The 26,051-nt window shown below is 44.0% G+C and overlaps 1 protein-coding gene across 1 annotated transcript in view; it reads left to right on the forward strand.

The window, feature by feature from the left end:
* Window positions 1–24,919, forward strand: part of TEDC1 (tubulin epsilon and delta complex 1) — a 68,533-nt gene extending 43,614 nt beyond the window's left edge. Inside the window, exons 6-8 of the mRNA XM_032192662.1 lie at window positions 506–592; window positions 4,971–5,183; window positions 23,665–24,919. Coding sequence (XP_032048553.1) covers window positions 506–592; window positions 4,971–5,183; window positions 23,665–24,024 — 660 coding nt within the window. The 3' untranslated portion in view covers window positions 24,025–24,919. The remainder of the gene's footprint in view (window positions 1–505; window positions 593–4,970; window positions 5,184–23,664) is intronic.
* Window positions 24,920–26,051: the final 1,132 nt, after the last annotated feature.

The raw sequence follows: 26,051 nt of genomic DNA on the forward strand, positions 1-26,051 counted from the left end.
CACTGGGACAGGCTGCTCAGGGAGCTGGTGGAGTCTCCTTCTCTGGAGAGGTTCAAGGCCTGTCTGGAGGCCTACTTGGGCATCTTGCTTTGGTAGGGTGGTTGGACCCAATGACCTCTTGAGGTCCCTTCCAACCCATGAGATTTGATTATGGGAGATTCTGGGAGGATTTTAAAATGGGCATGCGTCTAGGTGTTAATATATCAGAATTCTGACTCCTTAATACTTCAAAATAATATGGAAATTCACATTCACTTGTGTAGAAGCTGATGACATTTGTATATTTGGAGTGAGGAATAAATTGGTTATGTTGTGGGAGGTGTCTTCAGGTTTTCAATCATGTCTGTGCAGCTGGTTTTACAGTAGTCCTATAAAAAAACATGTATCATGTACCACTGACACTTCTCATGGAGTTCTCTTGTACTTCAGACCAAGTGCCCACTTCATTTAGCTCAGAAGTGAGGAATGGTACCTGATTTTCTTTCCTTTGTCTCTCTTCCTCTAGCTGGTACAACTTCTGGAGCTGGAAACCATGCAACTAGAAGCCTTTCTGGAGTGGAAGCAACTGGAACTGGTTTATTGGCAGTGGATGGTAATGACTCAAATGAATTTTAAAGGGTGCAGCTTTCTCAAATCTAACAAAGAGCTGACCACTTCCAAAGGCTCCTTTTAACAAAAACGCTGCAAAACAACTGTTCAGCAGCAGTTGAGAAAAAGGAAAAAAGGCCTTGGTAAAGTAAGGAATGGTTTCTTAGTCCTTCATCCCGCAGTTTTCTTCAGAAAGAATCACCCAGCTAAGCTGAGAAAATATAGGGCAGAGTAGCAAAATTTCAGAAAGTTAATACAGATGAAAATGCTTGATCTTCATCTCTTTAATGTTTTTAAACACAGCATTCGTACATTTTATTAAAATTAAATGGGTTTTCAGAAGAGGGACTCTAAGCTTTATTGCAGACTTCAGAACAACTAAATTTGCAAGCAACTGATATTGAAAACAACTTCATTTTTTCCCAGCCAAATAGTGTGTTGAAATTGCCAATTTCCCCTTGAACTGTGTTGAATGATCATAAGAAAATCAATAAGCCTTTCTCTGTGCATCTTACGATTTCTCAAGTGAGTGTAAATGGTAGCATCCATCTCACTTCTCTCTACAACTTTTGCCCATTTACAGTTGCTGAAAATAATTCTTTAGAGCACTGCATTAGTGGTATGAGTTTACAAAATCCTGAGAATCAGTGAGCTGACTATTAATTGCCCACATGCGTTGTTCTACACTAAAAGCCAGGCAGAGGAGTGTAACGTTATCTGACCTGTCTTGAAGAATTCTTCCAGTGTAGAGCCAATCGAACTGCCATTAGTTACGTGATGGTTTTTGACTTACTCATCTACCATCTTATAGCTGTTTGGAAAGCATCAGCACTAGAATAAACCTGTCCCCAAAAACATGCAGTCAAACAGTAGGTGCAAGCACTATGGCATTTCAGTGTACTCACCAAAATCTTTGCCTCTGACATGTTGAACGGTGTGGGAAGTACTGCAGTTGTTGGTAACTCAGCTGCTTGAGTTAAGTCCTAAATAAATACTTGCAGAAAACCTGACCAGCACATCTATTAAGTAAGAGTTGAAGTTTAGGTTGAACAAAGCATTCAACAGGCTGGATGGCTAAGTTGTGTTTTTTGTTGGTGATGGTTGTGTTCCCCATATGATGTATGGGAATGAGACGCTCTTTGAGGATACAATAATTTTCTCTTTCCATTTTATCCGTACATTATATTGCTGGTCTGATGGAGGAGATGATTCTTGCAGAATTATTGCCAGGTCTTCCTGGTGGCTGTGGGGAAGGTGTGTAGCAGGTTCCTGATACAGCTTCCTTACTCTGATGACTGAACCTTTTCCTACTGATGGGCATTGTCTGCTCTGCAGCATTCCCTGTATGAGGATGTCTGAATTTAGATGCATTGGTCACATTCCTTACTCTTTATCTTTATATAAAGCATTCACTGGACATGAAATTACAAGCTTATTTGCAGTTATTTTTAGGAAGAGTGTTTCCATTCCCTTTACCCTGTGCCTTGACTTTTCTGTGCCTTTACAATTTGGGGAAACCCAGCCTCTCTCTGCCTGGGTGTGGATGAACTCTGGCAAGTGGTAGGGAATTGGTAATTTCAAATCAGTTCGGAAAGATCTGCCCACAAACTATTAATGCATCCTTCAGTATTTGCAAATGGAAAGTGCCTGGCTTAATGCCTGGCTTGGCTCCCAAGCCTTAATAGGGATCTACCAGCTATTGCTCTGAAATTGGTATGTCTCTCAGACTTATCTTTGCCTGATTCAGCAGCTAAAGTTGCACGGTTCTGTAGGAAAACAACTATTTAGTATCTCCACATCTTTTCATGCTTGGTTCTCTTTTTTTAAACAAGTGCAGCAAGCTGTCAAGAGAATTTTTCTTCCATACTGTCTTAGTTCTGGGTTGTCAGATGAAATAAACATTATTATTTAAAAAAAGAAACATCACAACTTTTCGGATTTGATAAACCAGACATTACTGCTAAATATAGATGCTAGCCAGTTATCTGAAGCCTGCTGTTAATGATATTTTCTCACTAACTTTAAAGTCTGAAATTAGTTGCTTTTAGTTGTTACCAAAACACATAGAACCAGTTTTTTAGATACCAGAAAAGAAAGATTTTAATTCTTTTTTGGGGAACGTAAGGGTTTTAACTTCAGATGCGGAGCAGAAATGGAGAACTCAAGAAAATTAGAGGTAAAATAGAAAAGGGAGGACTGGGTTTTCGTTTTTAACCTCAAGTGTACCTGCTGCTATGCTCAGCATGAAGTATGAGATCATGAAGGTTCCTGCTGCTTGAAAGCACAGCCCCTTCCTTACCTCCTCATTTTAGGAAGTGGACCAATTTGCTTTTAAGTTAATGCACTGCAGTCAGCCTCGGGAGATCATAAATAATTTCAGCCACCAAGAATTCATGATCAGTCCCCATTAATGAAATTTTCTGAAAGCTTCAATTATATTTCAGTTTGCTGTTTTCTGGTGTAAATGTGTGTAAAAAAGACGGCTTTGAATGCACTTGGGGATGTGTGGCTCTGCATCATGCTTAGCTCGTCCCTGAATTGGGGTATGGCTCTGCTCTCCATTGCTGTCCTGATGACCTTCCCTCCAGCTTTCCCCTGTTTTCTGTGTTTTCTTTCTTCATATTCTTTGCTGTTCTGCTATCCGTTCTCTTCTGTGCAGTCGCGTGTCCTCCGCTGGATGCAGAGTCAGGCAGAAGGAGATGAAACAGACTCCATGAAGGCAGCAAGGGACTTCATTACCACCCCGTGACTTTGTGTGGGGAGCCTTCAGCTGCTGCTTCCACTGATGGGCTGTGGCACAGCACCCTGACTTAAAAGGGCGAGTATGGTGGCTCTTAAATGTAACATTTAAAACAAGACAAAACAGTTGTCTTAGGGCAGAGTATGGCTTCACTACAGCAACTGGAGCGACTGCAGTAGTTTTACTTTAAAATTCTGTCATTAAATGAATTTCAAATTAAAGAGAGGAGGAAAAAAAGTTTAGTGTTATTGCTGTGCACTTTGTTAAGGCTGTCAGTGTCCAGACATGTTATCACAGGCTGCTCCTCCAGTCCAGCTGGGGACAATTTGCAGTGCTGATGTTCTCTTAGAAAGGAGGTTTTGCAGGGTGTCTTTTGCCATTCTTAGCTGTATTGCAGAGTTTTCTCATATCAGCCCCAAACCCCCTGGCTATGGATTAAGCCAAAGTTTTGAATCTGCCTGCAGAGAAAAGTCCCATCCTCTTTACAACAACGTTATATAGAGAGAAGACTGTTAGTTTCTAGGCTAAACATTGGTTTTCATAACGTCTCTGTGGGCCATTCCTTCAAATTTGGGTGGTGGTTGCTGCTCCCACATGGGTTTTTCTGTCCCATTTGTCTGTGCTTAACTCCAGGCATGTCACCTGTACATCAGTATTGCGGTCAGCTCGTCTATCACAAAGGTTCATGATTATACTCTCTGAAATGGTACTTGGCTTTATCAGAATTACGTTAGTGACTTCTGTCTGATTTTTGACATCTCTTTCAGCAGTGTTGCTGCTGAGTCAGTAATTATGCATTTGTTTTTCCCTTGCTCGCATGTTGACCATGCTGCTCAACTGCTGAATTTCCTCTTACTGTTTTTAGGTCACTTCTCCACTTTTGAAAGATAATTTTGAATGCTAATAATGTCCTTAAAAGAGATTATGACCTCTCCTACTTGATGTTGTCTTGGTAACAAAATGGAAATAAGTGTTTAATTCTGAGTGATGAGGCTTGGTCCTTTAGTTATCCCGTCATGGCTTGAGGACTGCATTCTAATTTGTGTGCTACATTGTGCAGGTGCATGTATTTCAAGGACTCTGAACTTAATAATTTTTTTCTGAGTATTTCAAATAAGGGTTGCCATTTCTGAAGACAGCCTGGAGCAGAGATCTCTTGGGGTTCCTTGGCTTGGAGCTGTACACGGACACTGGTGGGCCTGTGGGTGCTGCAGCTTACTGTGCCACGTAGCCAGTGGCACTGTCCTGAGCAGTGTGAGCACTTCCCTCTGTCCTGGTCATTGCTTTCTTACAGAAATGCATCCAACGTCAGAGTTTGAGAGGAAAGGGTGTATCTGGAACTACTGCAGTATTGATGATCTCTGTTCCCGAAGTGTTACTTCATGCCTTAGTAATAGCAGTGGAGAGTAGCTCACAGCATGCAGTGCTTTCTAAAATAAGCCGGGTTAGCAACATAAGTTTTCTGTTAACTTACAAGTACATTAGATTGAACTAAGGAGGTTCTCTTAAAATAGCTGTGAAATTGTGGAGCAACCATATCCTGAGATGGCAGCAGTAAATTCCTAGCTGTGGATTACTGGGAAGGGGGGGGGGAAGCATTTTAGCTCCTGCTGAAAAGTAACTTTTATTGTTTTTCCTTTAGGAAACTGTGTTAGATAATATGGCTGAAGAGGGAAATATGTGCAAGCCACAGGATGCTCACATAGAGAAAAGCAGCCTGCCAAAGGTGACCTCGTGCTGCCCCTGGGCTGACAGCCTGACTGGGCAAATCAACAAATTATCCAGAGATCTGATGGCTCTCCGCGACCAGCTACACGAGCTTGTAACTCACCGAAGGTCGGCATGGGAGGAGAAGGTAAGGTTTCAGGTGGTATTTGTGATCGTTAATGACTTTTCAGATCCTGTTTTTATCAGCTCTCTTGCTGCATCCCATCCCAGGGCAGCCTCCCTGTTGCTGCTCTGTGTCAGCCTTGCTGCAGATCTACAGTAAGTTGTCTGTTTATGCCCACAGCATGCCAGGTGCTCTTTCAAACACAAAGTAGGCATCCGTCCCAGAGAGGCAGCGTGCTGAAACAAAGTAAGCGTTCTTGCATTTGGAAGGGATGGCATCAAAGGATAGAGGTTACAGAGGACAGAGGGAGAAGAGAAGAGGAGGAAGTTGTGGCAGCCCCTGGAGGGGACAGAGGCAGAAGTTGAAAGCGTCAGTAATGGTTAGAGTGAGAAAATTAAGAGGTAGGTGTTCAGAGGGAAAGGAGGATGGGAGAGGCCAGAGCTTGTCATCTTTCACTGCGCTAGTAGTCTTTGAAATGTCTGATGGGGGAAGGAATAAGAAGGGTTTGAAACCTGTGAAGTGAGAGAAGGAACTGAGTACAAGATTTGGTGCAAGAACAGACTGGCTGTGGGAGGCTTGCTGCGGAGGAAAGCAGGTGATACGAAGGAAGTGTACGTGGTATTTGCTGGCAGAGGGCTGGGGTAGGGGGCACTGGGAAGCACCAGTTAATGTAGATATAGAAGGTGAATCTGAATATTAACAAGCTGGCATGATGAGAAGATCTGATGGAGATGCAAGCATAGAAGCTAATAATATTTTTTAGGCATAAACAGGAAAGAAGGATGCTAGGGAATCCATGAAACCAGTGGATGAAAAAGAAGCAAAAGGAACAGTTGGGTCATGTAGAACAGTAACAAAACTGTCATTGTTTTTTATCTGTATTAACTCAAGCGTTTTTTTTTTTTTTTTTTAATTTTTGATTGAAGCATAGGTAGATGGGGTTACAGATCAGCTGGCAATGAAAAGTAGCAGGTTGTGTCAGATCAGGAGGTGTTTGCTCAGGAAGGGTCAGGGTCTTGCGAGGGAAAAGTGCATGGAGAAGAGCTGATCTCTCTTCCCCTATAAGAGGGAAGTAAATGGGATCAGTTGGATAGAGATGAGTAAAAGAAACTGCTGCTTCACTTGGTGTGAGGAATTCTTCCCACAGGGCACTGGGGATGCAAGCAGCGTACATGGGTTCAAAATCTGTTGGACACGTTCTTGAAAGAAGAAATCCATCAAAACCTATCAAATATACAAATGTGAATTACAAGCTTAGGGAGCTGCAGAATACAGATCATTGCAGGCTGGAGAATATTCTGAAGTACCTACATATACTTGCTTTGGTCTTGTAGTCATCTCTAGGCAGTTACTGTCAGTCACTGTCAGTGATGGGGTACTGGACCCAGGCAGGTTCCTGGTGTGGTCCCATTTAGTTGTTTGTGTGGCAAAGTGGAGATGAATGTTGCAGGATGTCTCAGACTTTGAATTCTAAAGGTAAAGTTTCCAATATCTGATTTCCAAAGCAAGATATGCTCTGACTCCTGTTATATATAACAATACACGTCCTGTTAAATATTATGTAAAAATCACACAAACTTTTTATGTTCAGATTGGGAACTGAAGTCCAAAAAGGTTAGCTGATGAATTCTCCATTGTACTGTGATGCTTTGATTGGATTTGGCCAGTCACGTTCCAGCATTCCTGAGATTCAGTGAGTGTCATTCGAGTATAGAACTGTGGGAACCAAACGGGGTGTATCTTGCTAGGTTGTTAAGGGGATGGTTTATCACAGGTGCTTCTGCTTCTACATCCCCTGGAACAGAATCATTTCGTAATGCTACGTGGCAGCATTTTGGAAAGCCTGGAGGTCAGACAGCCCTCTATCAATCCTCCTCATATCAGCCCTTCCTCCTATCGATGAAGCTGCTTATGTGTTGCTTTCTGTCTTTTCTCCCCCTGCAGTCAGGATGCTCGCTGAATGCAGGCTCCTCTATCAATTTTGCCCCCTTCAGTCTCCTCCCTGGAGAAATAAGCTTATCAAATCTTACCTTTGGTGTTCTTTTTTCAGTCTAACAGAAGCTATTGCAGTTGTTAAAGCAGTCATTATCTCTCTCTTTCTATCTTGCAACATCGAGGCATCTGGAAATTACCTTGTTTCTCACAATCGTGCCCATATGAGGGACAGTACAGTTTATTATAGCTGTTGTGCCCACTGCGTTTGACTTCACGAAAACCGTGATAATCTACAGGGTAATTCCATCCATTGTTACTGGTACACCGGGTGTCTGTGCCAGGCAATTGAGTGGAAACTGCTCTGAAGAGCAGAATTGAGGGCATGTGATTAAATGTGATGTTCTGGGGAACAGCCAGCACGGTTTCTGAGGAGAGGAATCGTGAATCTGAAAGCTGTTGGAGCTCTTGGAGGGACCAGTGAGCACGTGGGCAAAGGAGGCTGGATTGATGTCGTTTACTGCATTTTCAAATGACATTTGATAAACTCAGATTCTCAGCAAGAATAAACTGCTCCTGTGAATGCCTTTCCTCTTACCCTTGAGCAGCCAGCAGAGAGGAGGCGTCTGATCAGCCTGCAGAGGCAGTTTCCAGCGGGACCTTGTGAGCCCGTGCTGCTCCGTGTGTGTGGTCTGGGAAAGGAGGTGACGAGCGAGATGCTCGAGCTGGGAGATGAGGCTAAATCACTGGGAGCACACATGAAGGACGACAGGGAAGGATCGCCAAGGGCCCTCGTGGTACCGAGTAATGAAGCGGTAAAATGTCAGATAAAAATCGGATGGGAGATAAATGTGACAAAAATGCATCTAAAGGGGGAATCGTAATTTTTATATGTGTGTTTATGTGATCTGGCTGTCGTGGCATGTGAATGAGCTCTTGGGGTTATAACGATAGTTCTGCGGAAATGTCAGTGGTGAAAATAGCAAATTGAATCCTAAGAATCGTAAAGAAAGCAGCAGAAAGAGGAACTTAAAATATTCAATCTGTTCCCGCAACGCTGCGTGCAGTTCTGGCTGCTGTCTGAGCTGAAAGAGAGGTGTGGTTGAACCGAAAAGGCCCAGGGATGGGGAGGGGTGATGACCACGTGTGAAAGGGTTTCTGTGCAAGGAACATTTGGCTAGGTTAGGGCTCCTTGCACTGGAAGGGGAGGCAGAGAACAGGGGTGTATGGCATCAGAGCAGGTGGAAACAATTGTGCTGTTCTTCTGCTGCCCCTCTGTTCTCATGAGTGAACCAAAAGGGAACGACTGGATAAATTTATGAAGGAAAAAATTCATCGTTAGTGATAAATACGAAAAATGTTCTCTAGGCAGGGAAGTATGTCAGCTACAGACCATTAGATTTTAGGAAGTTGTGTCTTCCAGTATTGTTATATACATGTATTTGTCTAGTCCTAAACTTCTCCCCTAGCTAGTTGCTGTTCAACACTGTTAGAGACAGGGTGCTGGGTTAGAAAGAGCTTTGGTGAAACAAGGTACAGTTGTTCTTACTTTATATCCAGTTTTTCAGGGAAGACCAAGTGGGGAGAGTCCAAACGAGAAAAGTGACGATTGTCTTAAGTGTGGAACACACAGGTTTTTGAGGGTCTTGATGTTAAAGATGGGAAGACCAAGGTGAGATATGAATCAGTATCAAAATATGAAGTTTCTATGGAGAAAAAAGTTGTTTTTTTCTTTTCCCATGCCCTCTGCGAATGGGACAAGAACATGCTTAAATTACAATGCGTTCTCATTACATGCTGGGGAAAAAATTCCCAGTGCCCAAGGCAGAGAAACATTAGAGGATGTTACCTGGCGAGTACCACCTCCTGGTGTGGTGTCCATCCTTAAGCCCTATACAAACCAGGCTACACAAACACCTGTTAGGGATTAGGGATGGATGGAGAGGAGTTGGACCTGCTCTAAGACTGGATTAGGCTTGAAACCTGAACCTGTGATTGATCGATTGATTTAGGACTAGGTAGAGGTATTTCAGGTGTGATAACGTCAACGTTATGCCACGATGCGTGGCTTGCAGCACTAAGCATAACTGTTTGTTATTCAGGATATGGTATCAGGGCAATGTATCTATTTCTTGCAAGATTGATATTTTGTACACTGTGATTCTAGTAGTGGAAGCTATCAATCTTTAATCTTTTAAAAATTAAATAGGCTATTTTCCCTAGGAAGGTTTTGTTTTTCTCCCTGCCCGCAGCTTTTTTTTTTTTTTTTGGTTATGTGCTTGGAATGACCCTGAAACCATTTCCCCTTTCAGTGACATTGAAGATAACTGAATGTTGCTGTGGGATTTGGGTGATTTGTGAAACTCTGATTAATATGACATTTTAACTGATATCCATCTGCAGGCAGTAATGTGTTTGGTATCTTGGAGGAGAAGAGGCATATGACATACCTGTACCAGCAGAGGTGTGATCTGAATATGGGGCTTTCTTGTTCTTATCTCTGTTCCTTTCCATTCAGCCCTAGGTAAGCAATCAGTTTTTTTTCAGTGATGTGACAGTGATTGGTAGAAGATCAAAAAGTTGAGTGAAATGGTTAAGCTTTAAAAAGGTTTCTCTGCTTTGAAACAAACTTAAATGAAATATGAAATTCCTCATTTCGAAAGATGAAATCTCCTAATTTCAAAACAGATCTTTTTTTTTTTTTTTTTTTTTCCCTTTCTAAATATTAATATCTATTCTCTTTGAGGGAGAGCTTGATTTCAGGCTGTGTTAAACATCCAGCATCCATCAGCTGGGATGCAGATTATTTGACTCCAAATGATGATCTCTTCAGTTTTAATCACATAAATGCTCACCTGCTGCTGAGCTTCTGTTGAAGCTTGGGACATGATAACTTGGGATCTGTGTTCTCTCGGGTTTAAAAACAAGCCAGACTCCTTTCAGCTGGTGATACGATGGGATGGCACTTGCTCATGTGTGCATCTGTGAAGCATGGCTGGGAAAGAGTTTGAGCCATTAACCTCAGCTGGAACGTGCTCCCTCTGCATCTGAGTCCTCTCCAGAAACAGCGGTGCCCGTGCTGGTGTGCTTGGCCCACGGAGAGCAGAGATGTCACGGGAGGAGCTGTGGGTCCCCGAGCAGCTGCTGCCTGGTCAGACTGCTAACCTGTGTGAAAATCAAAGCATGTGTGCTGGGGGCGAGGGAAATATGCAATACCACTTTCTGCCCTGTGTGACTGTGCCCAGGGGCAGCAGTGGGATTTGAGCTGCCTACACAAACTTTTTTATAAAGCAAATTGTTCGCGTTTCATTTTCTACTGTTTGTTCTAGTTCTCCAGGCTCCGTGTTAATATGAAGATATTAGTGCAGCGAGCAGTTAGTAGTTATCCAGGGGGCCTGGGGTGTGGGAGGGGAAGGAGTGGTGGGGAACGGTTCGGAGCATCAGCGTGTTTCTGCAGTCCGCATGCTCCCTGCCCTGGTCCCACTATTTCTGTGTTCTACTTTGTATTTGAAAACCTCCATCTGGAGCACCGAGCAGCTGTCAGTGGAGCTTTTCATGCAAAAAGAAATTGAAGAACTAGCAGGGCCACAAGAGCAGCTTTTGGAAGTGCATGGTTGGCTGGGCCCAGATGCCCGGGTAGGGGGAGGCAACCCAGGGAGATCATCAGAGGGAGCAGTGGAGGATGTGGACGGGAGGATGGCAAGGAGGGACAAGGCTAATGGCTTTTATGTGTAGTTTGTATCCAGTTAAATGTAGGATTACATTTGCTGCTGATGGAACTGCTGCGGTATTAGCAGATTTAGGTTATTAGAAAGTGTGGACCTGCTGTAAGCAGTAGGAAGTAAGATGTTCATGTCTGCCTTCGTTTTTTTGTTGCTGTGCTGGTTTATTTGTCAGCTTTTTATCAGTATTCACACTGGGAGAGACTGCTTGCTTTTGGTAAGTGCCCGTGGAGGCTGTAGTGAAGACTCAGGCGATTGCTCCTGGAGGGCAGTGTGCTCATCCCTGCGTTGGAGGGAGGAATGAAGCCATCTCTGTGCATCATTCCTCCTCTTAACAGCCAGATCTAATGTTTGCATTAGACCTGCAGCCCCTCGTTAGCCCGGCTTAAGTCTAGCGTGTAAAAGCACGTGGAAAGTTACTGCAGATGAGCAGAGCTGGGAGGTTTTTGAAAGAATCTTGCTCTCTTCTGAGGACTTCAGCAGGTTGGTCGGACTTGAATAGTCAATGCTCAGCTTGCAGCATACAAACAGATGAAAAAGATAAATACTCTTTGTTTGCAGATGTAACTTGCTCTGCAGATTGCTGAATGAGTGCTGAACTGTGAGAGAGACTCTATCTACCAGTTGCTAAATCAGCAAACTGATTTCAAACACACACAAAAACTCTCTAACTGAAAATAAATTATCCAGCCTGACATTTTTCATGGGGCTTATGTATTCTGAAAGACTCCAGCTCCATAGGGAAGAGAGAAACATTAAAAACTAGAGTGCTGTCTCCTGTTTTGTGCGCAGAACTCCGGGGTTTGAACTAAGTGTGGGTGGAATATTATTTTTTCTTGCTTCCCGAAAGATGCAGTTTTTCCTTTCGTTGCCAAAATGCAGAATGTTTGCTCAGGTGACAGGATCGGTTAGGGCATAATCGATAACCAGTGTTAATATTTTACTTGCATTATTTACCAAGATATTGGATACTGACCAAGGCAATGAAACATGTAGTAAATGCAGCTGAAGAATTATACTCCAATAAATTTTAGATGAGCCTTATTTAACAATAAACTGTAAAAAAAAAAAAAAAAAAATCCAATGAGAAAACACGTTTTGTAGCCACTGTAAATGTTTTAGTGCATTTTTAGGGAAATAAGTGTATACTTATGTTTTCACAGTTAAAGGCATACATAAAACATGGCCAAAAAAGCTTGGAGGCTGGTGGGTGGGAATTTGAGGCACCTGTGACCACAGAGCTGCTGGATTTCTGGAGCCAAGGCTGTCCTGCAGGTGGTGAGCCCCTGGGACGTACATCTTCTTCCACAAGGCCAGCATCATCGGGATGTTCCTGGCAGGCAGAGACTGTGTTAGACACCACAGCTGGCTGCTGTCTTTTAGAGCAGTTCTACCTGAAACACTATTAGGGAGCTTTACTGAACCTTTGCAAGTGTATTTTTTGGGGCAGTAACTTCTGGAGGGTATCTGGCTTGCTTTTTACAGCACAGGGCTGCCTGTTGGGATGAGTTCTTCCTCTGCCAGCAGGAGCTGCGAGCATTTTGCGTATTCCACAGTACTGCTTGGTTTTGGGGTGAGCTGATAAGAGCTTGGTGCTTTTGGGAAAGAGACTGCTTGTATTCGTGCATTCAAAGCTTTAACTCCAAAGTTTTCCGTTTGCTTAAAACCTTGGCCTTTTCCTCTCAGCTGTCTGCCCTGAAGTCGAGGGTGCTTGATCATAAGAGAAAAAAATATCCAACTCATTTCAGATTCTTTGTCCCTTGTGCTTGTAGAAGAACTGACATAAAAGTAAATCCGTAATTTAATATTGTCAGATCTCTTCTTCCCGGACAGAAATGCATCTAAATAAGGCAACAGTACACTGCTGAGCTCACAACTCACAACTTTTAACTCTTCATCTTATCGTCTCTCTCCAAAATGAGAGCTGTGGGATTTTTCCCTTTGCAGGCTCGCTGCGGGGCTCAGCCTTTAACTTCTGCCAGAGCCACGATGGCTGTTCAAGCAGCCTCGCATCCACTACAGCTGCTAATTCACCACCAAAGCTGTCAGAGAAACTGCTTTGGCTGGTTAAATTTTTTGAGTAGTGGTTTTCAAAAACATCTGCTTTTTTATTGAAACTCTGAAAATGTTTTATTTTTGACAAATCTCCACCTGAGGGTTACTGTTCATTTGTCTCATGCCATGGCTGTGTTTGGGCTGGGTTGCTGCAGTGACCTTTGGCAGATGCACAGCTCCTGGTTCCCCAAAAAGCAGGGAGAGAGCCACAGGGCTGGGTGCTGTTGGATGTTCTGCAGCGGTCACTCAAAGCGCTCAGAGGTGGCAAGGAAACTGAAATTGAACTGGTTTGAACTAACTGGAATTTTACTGCTTTGAAGAAACTGCTTATTTTTTGATTTTCCATGTAGTTTTTTTCCATAAGAAAGACCATTTTCCAAAAATCTGAATTACCAGGTGATAATACCTTACTCTCATCGGTCTATTTGAGGAGTGGTTTGTATAAACATTCCTCTTTTGGGCTGTGTATACAGGTGCTGCATTGCTTGACTTTTCAGCTTCGCGTCCCAGAGCAGGATAATATAGAGAAGTGCCAGCCACAAGCAGCACTTTGGTTTCTGAAGTGCCCACTTTCACGTTGCTCAGAGTGATAGAGCTGTGCTTACAGCGAAGTGGGGCCCTCCGTGTCGCTTAGATCTGAGATGGTATCTCACGGCGTCACTGTTTGTCTCTGCTGCCCAAGATAAAAATTTGGAAGAACAAATTGAAAAATAAGTGAGCAATTTATTACGTGAAGCAATACTTGTCTGCCTCCTTCTTTAGTAATTTGTCGTTGTCAGTGTCTTTTTCAAAGTAGCACCGCAGTCTTCTTGCGAGTGCCTAAATCTAATCTAGCAGACCGAAGCTGATGTTCTGTGCTTTTCGAGTATTTTCAGGATGTGTATTTTACAGCATTAATTTGGGTGGTTCTTTAGATGAATGCAAAGATTTAACATGTAAAGATGAAACTAATTAAAAAGAAATGCATTATAAAAGACTCATTCATTATAAAAGGCTGGTCTGTTAGACTGTATTTTTTTTTTATTATTGTAGTTAGTAGAATGAAATAGGTGTCTATCTCTTGTTCCCTTTGCATTTATCTCTCGTCCCCCTTGCATTTTAGGATGTGCCGTATGAGATTTTCACAAGCCTGAACTGCATCTCCCTGTAATCACTGGTAAAGAACGTGCAAGTTTGATGCTCCTGCCTGGAGCCCTGCCACCTTCCCAAGAGCAGTGGGTCTGTAGTGGATGGTGGGATGCCTGCCTTCTGGTGGGCTTACACACCATCTCGAGAAGTAGCTGAAGAGGTTTAGATGCTCTCTGGCTCTAGAGTACGGTGATTTTGGCAGTCTTGTTACGTGTTTGTGTCCATGCTTTGTCTCCTCTTTTCATGCTGGGATCTTTTTAGCAGCGCAGAGGTGATGCAGAGATTGCTGATTTCTCTGAAGTCCAGCTACTGTTTTGGGATTTGTTCCTGGCTGGTTCTGCCAACAGCGTCGCTCCAAATAATCACATTACGTTTTTGATCCCCATCTGTTTTTTTTCTTTTTTGAGTTCAATACTCCTCAAAAGCTAAACGCTGGGAATGCAAACAGCTCATGCTAAAACCAAGGAACAGAGATTTCAGAAAATATCTGCAAGGCAGGAAACTTCTTTGTGGTGCTGTGGTGAGAGGTGTGTATCTGGAGGTTTTCAGCAGTAGCTCCCTTTCTGCTCGCCTCTGGTGTGTCCTTTAACAATCCCACCCCACTGCAGCCCCCGCAGTCCTTGGGCACAGTTCACAGCAGCCACAGAGTTTGGTTGCTTTTGGGCCTAAGAGGATTAATTTCCCTTTCCCTCTTCCTGTGCGATAGATATTCATGGGCTCAGCAAACAGGCAGTGTTCTTATCAGTCCTGCACTTTTGTGTTTCGCACTGGTATTTGCAGGTTTACTTTGCATTTTCTGGTAAAGACAATGGAAAATCTTACTGCCGTTCCTTTCCTGTTTTCTTAATCCTTTATCCTTTTCCTTCATCTTAAGCTTGACTGATTTTCCTGACTCCTATCAATGTGGTATTTTAATACATGATGCCAAATGCAGACCGACTTGATAGTCTGTTTTGGGGGAGAAAGACAAAAACGATGACAGAAGTGAGGTGTGCATCCCTGCGAGGTCAGGTTACTCCTCTGCACCAAATGATCTCTCTCTGGTGCTCTAATGAGCTCTTAAATATTTTTTACTGTGCTTCCTCGCCGTCCTCAAGCTTTCCACTGGAGAACAGCGTGGATCCCACGCAGCAGCGGTGCTTGGCCAGGCTGCTGTAGCTGTTCTCGTTGGTTGCAGCTCTGTGTGTTTCTGATATTAGCATTATATTTTTAGTTTCTCCTCGGAGAACTCCTCCCCCGATTAAAAGCTGGCCTTCTCTTGCTAGATAAAGTAGGTGTATTGCCTCTCCGTGGCTTCCCTGTCGTTTTGGTTTGAAATGACAATAGGTGTGCCTGGCAGCTAACATTTGAATAGTGAGTGTCTTGCTTAAAATGCATAAGATGGAGATGTATACATTCCTCTCTAATTGCAGGAAATTGCAAATCCGGGCAAAATTTGGAATGCAGCTGCTTGTATAATTACATATTCTGTCAGTTGCTGTAGCTCAGCTTTACAACCCTTCAGAAATGTCTTCAGAGTTTATAGTAGAAATAACACACCCATTAATATTACTTTCATATCAGTTTATTCTTCATCAACTCCAAAGGCCTAAGGTTTTTCCTCTTGCTGAATTTGACTGTTAAAAGTCAGTAATTATACTAAAGTGAAATTTTGCTGCAGCTATTAGCTATTTGATAAGCCAGAGCTTTGAGTTTTCAGTAAGAAATACCCACGTATGTACCTTGAACCAGTTTGATCTGCTTACTGTTTCAGGTATTGGATATATGCAGACTATGTTTTGTGGCTCGTGAAACAGAAGGTAGTGGGGTCACGGAAAAGATTATTGATAGATTATTATCTATCATATAGATTATTGGTAACTTTTACTATCTGCTACTGATGAATAAGGTACGGATCACAATTCAGGGCTTAACGAAACGTGATGGTCCCACTTACACCACCATCACAATTAGAAAACGATAGTTGGTGCTTCTAGGTGAGAGGTTAGAGAAGTGTAACTGAACCAAGGCGAAGGTATTGCTGGACCATGTTGTGTAAGTTCCTAGACAGAAGTGGCGCTTGGAAAGTAGAAGTCTTTTTTTAGGTGGAAAATGGCATAACAAGACGCAGTGGCTGAGGCAGAACTTAGCAAAAAGACGGACATTTTAAACCATAAATACATCTTACTGCTGAAATAACACTGCGATAGGGTAGGGTTTTGATCAACTGGAGCTTGTGTTTAAAAAAAAAAAAAAGTTTGTTTCTAGAAGAGACCCTGTAGCTTACCAAAATGTAGAAATTACTAGGTGAAATACTGCAGCCTGTGCTGTGCAGAAGGTTAGACTACTTAAGCAGTTCATTTTGGCTTTAAATCTCTAAATGCATGTGTGTGTTGCTATTAAATGGGCTATTTCAGACGAACATCAAATCTCTCTGTGTACAATCAAGGATCACACAAGAAGAAAGAAACCTCATTTAGGCAGGACATTGTAGGAAATGTTCAGCTGTTAAAATAGGAAATGATGGTTTCCAGGGTTTTTAACTGGTTACTCTCTCAGGTTGCAGAAACTGCTGCAGAAAATTAAAAACCTTGAAAGCTTCTAGCAAAGAAGCTTCATTCAATGAGACAAGTTTACAGAGCTGCAGTGCTAACTCTATAGCTTTCATAGTGGCTTGAAATGACATTTGGGCAAGTTATTAGAGGACATGAATTGGAAATTAGAATAAGGAAGCAGGTGTTTTACTCTAAAAAATACCTCAGTGTTGTAGTGCTTCCAGAAGAGCTGATTGCAGAGACTTGCTGTTACTTTATTCGTGGCTTTCTGTATAAGCAGCAAGTGCCTTTAGATACTTTTCTGAACACTGGGGGTCTGATTTTTTTTTTGGAAGATGCTGCTCAGCAAGTGTTTGAATTTCACAGGGCTGTGTCGTGGCGTGTCCTGTCTCCCCCTGCTATGGAAGGAAAGCATTTATCATACACTGAAGTATGACTTAACAAAACAGTTAGGCTAGTCAATTTTTTTTATTTGTTCATTGTTAAAGAAATGTGAAGCCCTGACCCCACTTATGTGTGAAAAAGGATTCCCTTTTATGCCTTTAGAGATGCACAGTGTTTGGGTTATGACTGTCTGTTCTGTACAGAAAACAGCCACACAGACGTGGAGAGCAGTGCTCGTGGTTTGTTCAGTTCCTGCTCATCTCTGACGAAGTTTGGGGTGAACTCTGCTTGAGCATCTGCTTCCCCAGACGGACAGTGGTGGGTGTTTTCAGCACTTCTCTGTTCCTGTGTGTGCAGTAAGGTGCAGAAAGTGTATTTCCATAGTCAGTGCATTCTTGTACAGGCACACAGAAAGGTGGTGGGTGGGAATTCTGGGATCCCTGCAACAGGTTTTATTGTATTCTTCTTTTATTTAATACTTACAGGTCCTTCTGCTATGCTTAGAGTGGACTCTGCTCTTTCCCCTGCTATGTTTTTGATCCTTTTGCTTATTACTTCCTTTTGTTCTCTTTCCTTTTGCACTTGGTGCTGTTTTTTCCATGCAGGCAGAGAGGGCTTTCTTAAAAGTAATCTGCAAATCCTTCTCTATCGTGCTCCCTGTATCCCAGATAGACTGTCAGCAGTTCTGCAAGGCTTTTCTTGGAGGAGGTGGTGGTGGGATAAACCCTGAGACAGAGCAAAGGGTATATATAAATAATGATCGTTTATAAGCTGTGTTATTTTAGTCGTTATGAAGACAAGTGTTCGCAAGGTTCAGCCGCTGGGCTGATAGGGATAAGTCTGCAAACTTCGAAACCAGCCTTGTTTTGCTCTGCCTGTTTTCCAGCACTCGGCTGTCAGGATTTCTGCACAGCATCCCCGACGGCAGTCTCTGAGCGATGCCCGTATCTCCATCGTTATCCCGCTTTCATTTTTTACTCATAGATCTGTATCTGTAAGTGATGCTTGCCTGCTGGCTGAGTCTGCTCGGTACACGTGGAGATGGAGAGCTCGGAGGGCAGCTCCTGTAGCTGGGGGAATGCCTCCCAGTGCCATGCTTGGGATGTTGCCATGCCCTGGGGAGCAGCTCAGAGCCAGCCAGGTGAGTGCACCAGCTGGCCTGGCAGCCCTTTCCTATTCCTGCAAAATATTTTCTATTTTCCCCTAAATAACCAAGTAATTCCCAGCATGTAATATTCCACGTCACCCTTTTCAGCTCCTCAAATACAGGGGGCTGTTGTGGATATGATAGCTTTAAAGTAAAGCTCTGAAGCGTGCTTCCTTTGGGAATAAATATCCTGCGAGTTGGCTGCTGTTTGGTGTTTTCGGAGGAACTGGATGAGTTGATGAAAGGGGTTGGGCGATTACGCCCCCGATAGCAGAGGCAGTGTGACTTAATGGTGTGGATATCTCATCCATTCATATTTCCTAATTTCCTTTCCCTGCCCAACCCCAAAAGACAAGATCTGAGTTTTTTTGTTCGTTCCTTGTGGCTCCGAGCACAAAGGAGCAGGTTGCACTGTGCTTTCTAGCAAGGACTGGCATCGCATCTCGTGTTATTTGTGTTGAGTGGGAAGAATAATTTGTGTTTTGTGTCATATGCATATAGGGTCTTCTCCATTCATAAGAGAAATGTGGGAGAGGTGAGTAGTCAGATAGGACTGGAGGCAGCAAATGTGCTGTTTGGAGGCTCGTGCAGCTTGTTTTGGGAACAATAGCATTGTTATAGCCATTTCTGCAGTGCTCTTGGAGTGATTTGAAGAGATTGTGTTTTAAAAATAGTGACATGATTCCAGTCCTTATCAGCCACTTCAAAAGGAGCTCCACAATTTGGTTTGCTGCTGCTTCCTTGAAGCAGCGTGTTCAGAAAATGGAAGTGCTCCCATGCTCTCACCCTTATTCTCTTCCTTGAAAAAGGTGTTTGGACCTTTTGTTGCTGCATCCCTTGCTCTGGTGGCTTCCTTCATGCATGTACCTGAGTGGGGCACAGTGTTTGTTTGCTGTTTGAGGCTTCTGGGTTGCCACGTGAAGTTTTTCCGAGCTGAATTATTGACATCCAGCGTTTGGAAGATTGCCACTATTGTTAGGTCGTTCCTGGAAATGATTTCAACAATGTTACATGTGGTTTTCTAGATCTTGTAGGATCATTTTAGGATGTTGTACATTTTGGCCAAATTCTCCCTAAGTCTGTTCCCATCCGTCTTGCTGCTTAGCAGAAAAAGAACAATTTTTTTGCATCATTTTTATTGCACTTTTTGTTAGCAAGCTGTTAAAACTCGGAGGCAGAGCAGCCTCGTGGGGATCTTTCCGCGCCATGCAGAATGAGACACAAAACCCCAGGCAGCTCATTACCAGCGAGGTGCAGGCAAATGCGAGGGAGCTGAGGAAACCACAGCAATTAGGAAGGGCTGGAAGGGCTGATATTGGAGGGGAGATGGGATGAGCTAAATGGATTGCTCATCGTCAGCAGTTGGTGAGAGCAGATCTCCCACAAAGCGGGCAGCTGGAGGCTGGGACTGTCCCCATGACAAATGCATACACCATCCAGAGAAGGCGAGTCTGGGTAGTACTCTTCTGGCCTCAAAACCTCAGAACATGCGGAGAAAGTGGGAAGCAGCTTGTGCAAAGTGTCAGACACGTTACCCTTTCCAAGAAGTGCTCACCAACCCATCGCTATGAAATTTATTCCAAGCTAGAAGATTCCCGGGGCTGAAAAGAGCTGAGATGCCACTGGCTGTCCTTCTCATCCAGCCACCTACCTTAGGTAGGAGAAATTTTTAGATAAGGTGGTGGTGGGGGAGCTAACAGTGTCCGTGCAGGATTGAGGTCCCTCCTGTGCATCAGCACACAAGTCAATATGCTGCAGCGGGGACCGAGCTGCCTGCCCCTTGTTTCTTAGTTTCTCACTTTTCCCAGCGGATGTGGCAATGTGTGGGTTGGGCTCACCCTTTTCTGCTTTGGCCTGGCTGTTTTCCTCAATTGCACCTCAGCCTTAGTATGTGTTTTTTGTTGTTTTTTTTTTTTTTTTGAAAAACAGCCTTGGTTGTGGCCCTGTCCCTGCGAGAAGACAAAGCCACTTGTGCTTTGCCTTCTCCTGTAAAATTGTTGTAGTTTTTCCTTTAGCTTTTAATTTTTAATATGTTTTGAAGCCTGCAGTAGCCTTCTGGAAGACTTCCAGAAATCAAGGAGCAGCCAGGGCAGCGTGGCCACTCTCCTGTCCCCAGCAGAGTTGTTGGCATGGTGAGGCAGGGTCGGAGGGCACCAGCAGGAGGATGATAAGTAAGTAACTGCTCCGTTGTACTTAGAGGCATGCAAAAGTGTTGTGAAGAGCTAACCGGATCGGTACTCGCTCCAGAGCGGGGTGTGTGCCAATTGGAAGATGTGGATTTCCCATCAGCTGATTCCCTCTGTGTTTGGTGTGGCTTTTCTCAGAACATGCAGGGTCCCTCTGGGATGAGGTGGTTCCTGTAGCAGTGGAAACGATGATTATCTTGTTGTATTTATTCGGAGAGGATGCGCAGCAGCTGTCAGACAGCACCATGAGCCTAATTGGGAGTCGAAGTTCCAGCTGCTAGATTGAGACTGAAAAGATAGAGAGGGGCAGGCACAAAATGCTGAGGCTCCTTACCTTTTGTAGTGTGTTTGCCTAATGTGCGGTGGTCTGCTGAGATTGTTTTGCAGTACAGAATAATCATTGTGTGCTGACTAATGGGAGATAGCAAGCTGTTAAAAAGCATCAATTAACCATGCAGGAGGGAGGTTATCGAGTGTTTTCACAAGTCTTCAGGATGTGAAGAGTGAAGAACATTACTTGAAGGTAACCTCTAGAGACTTCAGCTGTTCAACAAGGATATTTGTGAACATATGTGGTTGCAGAACTTACTCTTACCAGGAAGAGCAGAGCAAAAAATAAACCGAACTAGTTACCCAACTCCAGATTTCTGTGATATAAATAGCGCTTTACAAAACTTGCTGTCTTATTTCATAGCCATTATATTGAAATTTTCTCTTACCAAATTAATCTAGAATTTTTTCTGTCCCAGAAAACGTTGGTTCTCCTTAGAGAAGCTTACAGGAGGCAGCATGTGCAGTGCCATCCTCATACTTTTGTTTCCCTGAGTGCTTTACAGCTAGGTTGTTGTCCTTGTCTTTACAGCTGCTCCTGCTTCACTACAGTAATTCCTATCGCAGCTGTTCCTATGATGAGTTAAAACTCAGCACACTTACTGCTGAGAGGAGCGTGCTCTTCCATTGTGTGCTTTCACAATAGGTAATAAAATCCTCCATTTTTGGCTGGTATGAAAACCTATGTTTCATTAGGAGTACTTTTATACAGCCCTACTAGTGCTCTGCCTGAGTTTAATGCAAAAAAAAAATAAATAATGTTTTGTGGACTCTGTTTGCTTGGTAATTTCGTTCTCTGTAAGTAAGAGGAAATGTTCCCCGTTCTGGATTCCGGTGTTAAATCCACTTTGTGCAGACTTCACTTGCCATTTATTCATTGGCAGCGGCAAGCCCAGGTAACATTGAATTTATTTTTTCAGTTTTGTTTCTTCTAAATTGTCGTTAGAGGATCGGTCAGCAGCTATTCGTTTTGCCAACAGCAAGAGGTGTCCTGGGGTTCCTTAGGGATTATGATAAAGAGGGACCCTTGGCTCTTGAACAAGGGCAAGGAGAGACTTCTCTCTGCTACAGCTCTCTATTCAAACGCCTCAGTCAACAGAGGTCTCCTTTAACAGATGGTTCTGCGTTGATAAAGCCTTTAAGATGTTGAGAAAAATTCAGAGGAACCTACTCCTTTTCTGACTTGATTGATTTTCTTGATCTTTGTTGAGGGTAGGGAGGGATAACACATCAGAAGACTCTGGAGAGGATTAATTACTTGGCTGCCAAACAGATGAAGATAATTCTGATAAAAGGCTTGGGATAAGTGAACGAAGCCCTCACTACGTTGGTGTCAGTGGAGGAATTCAGCTGCAATTGCAGCTCTGAGTGATTTCTGGTGTTTGAGATACCAAAATATCCCTGACCTTACAGAGGACTGGTCTGAGCCCTGACGCGTGAGATACAAACATCCTAATGCAGATCTGCAGAATGAAAACGCCCAGGAGAAGTTCATCCTCAGCCATGGCCGGGGAAGGAAGGGGCTGCAGAGCAGCTGCGAGGCTGGAAGGAGGGGTGGCATCAGCACTGAGCTTTGGCCGAAGGATTCGCCCACAGAGCTGCAGTGGAGCATTTCATGGTTCGTTATCCTCACAGTAGGAAACGACGTCTTAATCTGAAGCTGAGTATCTAACTCAAATTTTCATCCATTTGATCTTCCTGTGCCTTTGTTGGCAAACTCTGGTCTCTCACTACCTCCTCTTTCACTTCCAGGATCTCAAACAAGTTATGTCTCTGCATAAATGGCATATTTGGAGCTCTTCAGGTCTTACAAGGCTTGTTTTCTGGGCTGAGTCTCATTGAGTGACCTGCATTGCGTTCTTTGGTTTCCATGTGTTTTTTTGTTTTCTGAAGACTTGCTGGTTTTCTGCTGAGCTGCTTAGGCAGCTGGCTATGCTACCACAGCAGAAGGCTTTGAGACCCCGTGGTCTTTCTGTTCTGCTGCCAGCTGTGTGGGTTCGGCTGATGGAGAAGTGCACTGGAAGAGCTGTGACAAGGTAAAATGGGAAATGTTTATGGGGTGGGAAGGAGCCAGGATGGCCCCTCTGTGGACTGCCACGTGCCAGGCTGCCCTTCCCCACCCAGGATTTCCCCCTGTGATCTCTGGGTGTTGTTAAACTTGACCACAGCCACCACCTGGAGATGGTATGAGACACACCGTGCCGTTGGACCACGAGCCATTTCCCCGAGGGCCCTCAGCGCAGGGTACCTCTCCTTATGGATGTGTTCCCACTGACAGCTACGTTTGAAGATGAGTCACTGAATTCATGTTTAATCCACTTGTAAAATTGGCAAGGCAATTACCATCTTGCAAGTTCTTCAAATCAAATTGTTAGAGAACATTAAATCAAATGCTTTGGAGAAACCCCAGCGTATACAATTGCTTTTACCCAGACGGTGATTCTGTCACGAGAAAAGCTTTGTTTTATTGGGCCTATCTGCAGAGAAACTGTGTTGCCTGGTGTTCATTTTGTTCTCAGCCTGTACTGCTTTGTCTCTGCTCCACTGTTTTCATCGTACTACTTGCGGCCCCATAACGAGAACGAAGGAATTTCTAGGTTACGGTTGTCGTTCCTACTTTTTCGCATTGCCAAGTACAGAAAGCATTTGCAAACTTAATTAACGCTGTTAGTCATGAAGCAATTAATCTGTTATGACAACACGGTGGCTTAAAGCACGACGGTGATGAAGGTCACTCCGCTAGATCTCCCTTCTTGCTCCGTGTGTTTTGCTCTGAAGCAAAACCACCCACTCGGCAGCGCGAGGGACGAGTGCAGAGCCCTTGGGTATTACTCATCAGCTGAGGGGTTGCTGGACTGTGAAGCTGCAAACAAATTACCACAGGCAGCTTTCTGGTCTCTGGTGCTGCTACCTGATGGAAACCGTGTGTTAGCTTAATTCAGATTGCACTGCCATGCACTTGGGTGTACGCTTGGCTCCCGTCTCCTTGGTACATCCCAATCCAAACTTGATGTTTTGTGGTGTTTCCTGGCGTGAGTTTTTCACAGAAACATACCTTGCTCTTATTTTTTTTTTCCCTCTCTACAGGTGAAAGCAAGAGCAGAAGATCTACAGAGAGAGGACTTTCCTGCTACTGTTAGAAAGATCCAGGAAGCTGTGGAACTGAAACTGCTGGATCTTTCAAACCTTTGTGCTCCAAAAAAAAATAAAGTGCATGGCTTGTGCAGGCTGGTGTATAGAAGCAAGCATTCTGCCAGCAAAACAGGCTTCAGCAGATCTGTATCCAAGGAGCCTGCTCCAGCTGTCAGTGCTACAGAGGTGATCAGAGAGCTGCAGATGAGAGAGGCCAGCCTGCAGAGAGAGCTGAAGCAGCTGCGGGAGGAGTGCAGGCAGAGGCTGGACGAAATTGCGGAAGGGTTGGACGGAGTGATTTGTATCTCCCCTTGAAGAGATAAAGCTGGACTGAGAAGAGCAAAGGAGTAGACTTATTTGATCAGAACACATTTGTGCAGCTCGGTATGGGGGAGTGCAAGGTGAGGAACCAAATGTGATTTCTAATTTGTAAGCCCGGGAATCATAACTTGTTACTGCTTTGTGACTTGCACTGGTGCCATAACCTTGGTGGTTCTCTCTGCAGCCTCTTTATTGCTAACCTTGCCAATTAAATTCTGCAGCAGGCCTTAGTGGGAGTGTGCTTAAATCTCCCTTTTATCTTTCAGATTTCTAGTTCTTCTGCCAAGCACTGGGCTCTTTCAGAATGCTCAGCTGCCAGACACGGCATATTTTGAGGCTGCAGATTGAAGTACTAATTGCATTCAACATTTTCCAGCAAGTAGAAGTGTTCATTAGTCAAAAAAAAAAATCCAGGTATTGGAGCACGTGTGAAGTACCGAGTCTCGGAGATTGGAAATGTTTGCGAAAGCGAGCTATTTTAATTCATCTGGTTTGCATATTTGTGGCAGCTATAATGCAGTCACCATAAGGAAAAACAAATGCATAATAATAAATAAGGCAGCACACTGCTTTCATTTGCTGCTGTGATGCACTTCAAGTAATTGGGTTCTCAAAGAGAACAAACTAGAAACCAATTCCACCAAGTTATGAGTCACGGGGAGGTAAGTTATGGATCTGCTCTGGGGAAGTTTCTGCAAAGGAGAAGCATGGCCCAGGCTTCCAAGCTTGAGGAGTCTCCGAGCTCTGTCTCTGGAGGCTCCTTTCAGTGGAATATGCAAATGTTTTTCACTTGGCATGCATTTCCTGCCCTTCTCTGTTTTGCTTTCACCAAGGAATATTTTTATATTCTAGTTGTACACTTTCAGGAATAAATGAGTATAAAAGCAAACAGTTCGCTTCTCATTTTGAATTGCCGCGAGCAGTGGGCTTTCCTCTTGGTCTGGCTCTGCCTGCTGTCCCAGCTCGGTGGGGCTGCTGCTTGACAGCTCTTCTTGGCTCCCTGCTCAGCCAGATGCGTGGCCCAGCTTGTTTCTCCAAGGACCAGGCTTGAGCAGGGCTGGTTTGAAGCACGTGTCCCCACTGTCGGTGGGTACGGCCTTGGGAGCGCGTTGGCTGCTGAGACTGGAAGCACAAGAGCACTTGTTCAGACACAGGCTTCACAGAAAAGTTACTCGTGAACGGGAAGGACACCAGTATGTCCTAGACCTAACAAGGATGGCAGCACCCATCTGTCTCTTTCTGAGCATTTCATATCCTCCTCTGGCTTTTATCTAAGGAAATTTTTATGTTGCATCATGTTTAGGTTTAAAACGTTGCTCTCAAAAGATCCTTTGTTCTCCTGGGATTTTCAGCAGAGACGAGCAGACAAATATTCTTCAGCAGGGAGAGCGAGCTCGGATTCAAGTGCGGGTCTAGCTCGCAGCTTGCTTATCAGCGTTGTCTTAATGCTGTATGCCTCAATGCATTATGCTGCCATCCACTTAAACTGACAGCAGAAACTCATGAGCTGACTTATTTCCTAACACCAAATATTTGTCAGCACGCAGCTCTCAGTGCAGAGCTTTTCAGTGCTCCTCCAAGGATCCCACTGCAGCAGAGACCGGAGCTGGCAGCGTGTGGCCCTGCTTGACCCCCGAGAATTATTTTTCTCTCTGGTGAAATGTAAAAATGATGGTGTGCTGTGTCCATATATATGTGTGTGTGCACTAAGCATAAAAGTTTCCACAGTGAATCTCCGACAGCTGCGTTTACTGCACGGCACAAATCACTGGGGCAAGGTGGCTGTGTTATGGATGGGGAGCTGCCAGCAGGTTGGAGCTGCTCCTGCTTGTCCTGGCGTTAACGTCTCGGCTGAAGCTGAAAGCAGCTTCACAGAGAGAAGATAGCCTTTGTACCCTTGGTGCTGTGCTGGCATCATCTGCTTCAGACGCGTTATGCAAGGAGCAGGGAGAGATGTGGTTGTAATTTTCTGGCGCTGATTTCTCGCTGCCTTTTGGTTTGGGCACCAATTAGCAGTTTGA

The sequence above is a fragment of the Aythya fuligula genome, chromosome 8 (assembly GCF_009819795.1).
Source record: "Aythya fuligula isolate bAytFul2 chromosome 8, bAytFul2.pri, whole genome shotgun sequence".
NCBI classification, from domain to species: Eukaryota; Metazoa; Chordata; class Aves; order Anseriformes; family Anatidae; genus Aythya; species Aythya fuligula.